The 3,213-nt window shown below is 44.7% G+C and overlaps 1 protein-coding gene across 1 annotated transcript in view; it reads left to right on the forward strand.

Moving 5' to 3' along the window:
• auh (AU RNA binding protein/enoyl-CoA hydratase) overlaps nt 1–3,210 on the forward strand; it is a gene marked incomplete at its 3' end in the record, with an annotated part of 11,786 nt that extends 8,576 nt beyond the window's left edge. Inside the window, exons 3-7 of the mRNA XM_015403267.1 lie at nt 958–1,045; nt 1,203–1,289; nt 2,772–2,864; nt 2,970–3,026; nt 3,116–3,210. Coding sequence (XP_015258753.1) covers nt 958–1,045; nt 1,203–1,289; nt 2,772–2,864; nt 2,970–3,026; nt 3,116–3,210 — 420 coding nt within the window. The remainder of the gene's footprint in view (nt 1–957; nt 1,046–1,202; nt 1,290–2,771; nt 2,865–2,969; nt 3,027–3,115) is intronic.
• Nucleotides 3,211–3,213: the final 3 nt, after the last annotated feature.

Here is a 3,213-nt window from a genome sequence, read left to right on the forward strand (position 1 = left end):
GGAGGAACCCATGAGACGATGAACAGGTCCTACCTCAACATGAGGAGGAACCCATGAGACGATGAACAGGTCGTCCCTCATAGAACAATGATTCTAGACTCCATCTTCACCTGCTGACTATTGATTAAACCTCAATCGATCAATTTAACCACTACCATTATAGCAGGAAGCTAGTCTACCTATAATGTAACCATGGTTACGGCAGGCTGATTGGATATTTACTAGTGTGACTGAATACGTTTTCCTGATATCTGAAAAAAACATTTTCTTTCTTTTTAAAATGACCATTTTAAACAAAATGATATTCTTCACATCTAGAATAAACAATCTGGATGTCTAGAAATTTATTTCAGATCTCCATATTCCTATTGCTAGTTATTATGTTATTATAAAGAAATATATTTCAGATATCATAGATAAATATTTAGTCAGGCTTTATATTCAGGGCTGAATATAAAGGCACTTCCTGTTTCTTGTCATCATGGTGACTCGGAGCTAATAATGGCTTTTCATCGTTGTTCCACGCTCCACTCTGAGTGGACCTACTTAGAGTTGGTTGAACTAATTCACAGCAGCTGCCTTAAAACTGAAAACGTATTTTGTTAAACCTGCTTTGTGAAACAGGCCTTGGATCAGCGATCCTTCTATCTGATGCCGCGGTGCAGCAAACTGGGCTAAATATCACCATGAGAACTGCCTGCGACTGAGGGGCTAAATGTTGTTGGTGTTTGGCGTGAACACACCTTTGAACCTGAGCGTGGAGCTGTGAGCCGACCAAGCTGGACAATTTTAACAGAAGAGAAACTTATAATGCAGCAGAAACACACAGGAGGAAACTGTGGACGTTTTAAAAGAGTTTACAGAACAATGCTGCACCTTCACTTCCCAATTATCTAATATGGGCTTTAGATCCTCTTTAAGGCACCTGGAGCTGAAATGTTGTTTTTGTTCTTCCAGATGTTTGATGCTATGGAGGACATAAAGAAGAATAACAAAGTTCGGAGCGTTATTTTATGCAGTTTAGTTCCTGGTATCTTCTGTGCAGGTATGAGCCTGAAATCTACAGAGAATAGGATAGAAATACCATTTTTAATGTAGTTACCATGGACCAAATGTCCAGATTAGTCTTTAGAGATGTTCAGAAACTCCAGCAGGGACCTCCTGGTCCATCTGGCAACAAACCTTCTTGTTTCTGTGTTTAGGTGCCGATCTGAAGGAGAGGGCAAAGATGGCTCCCAGTGAGGTGGGACCATTTGTTTCAAGAGCCAGGGCCCTCATCACCGAGCTGGGTAAGGACTTCATGGCATCCCGACTCCATCACAGGCTGCACCTTTATTTCAGTAACAACAGTCCTCACGTCTGTGCTAGAACTGACCATTGGCTCTGCAACTAGAGAACCAGCAACTAGAGAACCACTGACTACTGAACTGGTTACTAGTGAACCGCTGACTACTGAACTGGTTACTAGTGAACCGCTGACTACTGAACTGGTTACTAGTGAACCGCTGACTACTGAACCGGTTACTAGTGAACCGCTGACTACTGAACTGGTTGCTAATGAACCGCTGACTAAATAGGTCCATAGTGAACTGCAGGCACTCTGGATCCCTGAGCAAGACCCTTGGAACACTGCTTCCCAGGCGCCGCATAATGGCAGCCCACTGCCCCCCAAGGGGATGGGTTAAATGCAGAGAGGGAAGTTCCCCTTTGGAAACTGTCAACCGACGACTAGTGAATCTGCTACTAGTGAACCACTGACTAGGATAGCCGGTGAATAGTGAACTGGCAGCTAGAGAACTGGTTACCAGTGAACCACTCACTAGTGAACCGATGACTAGTGAACTACTGACTAGTGAATTATTGATTAGTGAATCTGTGACTAGTAAGGCGTTGAACAGGTGACTAGTGAGTCGTGGCTGCAGCTGGGACTGGTGTGGTGGTGGACATGGAAGCTGCTCTTCTCCCTCCTCACTAAGATGATAGCTGATGCTAACAGGCTGAAACCAAAGAGTTCAGGAAAATCGGATTAAAATGTGTTTAATTTGAAAGTTCACAGCAATAAGATTATTTAAGGCTTAAAATTGTAATCAGTATATCTGATTATTTTAGGAATAATTAAATAAATCTCCCGTATTAAATGGTGCTAGCTATTTGTTGATCTGTGTCTGTAATTATGGCAGGAACGGTCCTCCGTAAAGGTTGGTTCACTCTGATTAATGCGTCACCACCGCCAGACCATCCCGATCTACGGCGAAAATCGTTGGGCTGGTGCCATTTTCTGGCCCCCATACCTGGCTGTCAGTATCGGCCCATACCATCTGATTGAAATGGATGTGTGTATCTATGAAGAACTGCAGACTGCTTGGATGTAGAATAATCACCATCATGGCTTCATGTCCAGCTGCTGCCTTCCTTAGTGAAGCAGGAAAAAGACTAAATAAAAGTGATTCCAGTAGAACTTTTTATTGCCTACCTGGAATGGGTGACAATAGTTGAAGAAACTTTTGGATCTCAATATGGTATCGGTGCCCTATTGGTTGGTACTCGCCGATACAGATACCACCATTTTACTGCTGGATCGGGGCCCCGCCCCATGATGGTATTGGTGTAACACTAACGGCGAGCATTATTCACATTAGAACTTTACTCTCCAGACCTGCAGGAGACCAGATCTCCCAGTCGTTTCTTGTCATTCACTGACCTGATGTGTGCGGCGGCGTTGGGACGCTGGTCAGGGTTTGTGTTCACGCTGTCTGTTCTGCTCTCTGCAGGTAATCTCACCGTACCAACGATTGCTGCCATAGATGGAGCTGCTTTAGGGGGGGGGCTGGAAATGGCCCTAGCCTGTGACATCAGAATCGCATGTACGTTTCTTGCACGCCTCCATGACGTCACATTAAAGTATCAGTATCTGCTGAGTTTGCTGTTTGTGTGAAATAAAGGATCTTCTGTTGGTTTCTGTTCCTCAGCCAGCAGTGCTAAAATGGGGCTCGTTGAGACAAAGCTTGCGATTATTCCAGGAGCAGGTGAGGCTTATCCTATTAAAATGTTTTAGTGTCATCAGTAACTGGTAGTAAAGTTGCTCCTCTGTTTCCTCCTGTGTCTGCTCCTGTAGGGGGAACACAGCGTCTTCCCAGAGCCATCGGCGTGTCTCTAGCCAAGGAGCTGATCTTCACGGGGCGAGTCGTGGATGGAAAGGAGGCGTTCCGCCTG

This window comes from Cyprinodon variegatus, unplaced genomic scaffold (assembly GCF_000732505.1).
Source record: "Cyprinodon variegatus isolate N-32 unplaced genomic scaffold, C_variegatus-1.0 Scaffold1475, whole genome shotgun sequence".
Taxonomy (NCBI): Eukaryota; Metazoa; Chordata; class Actinopteri; order Cyprinodontiformes; family Cyprinodontidae; genus Cyprinodon; species Cyprinodon variegatus.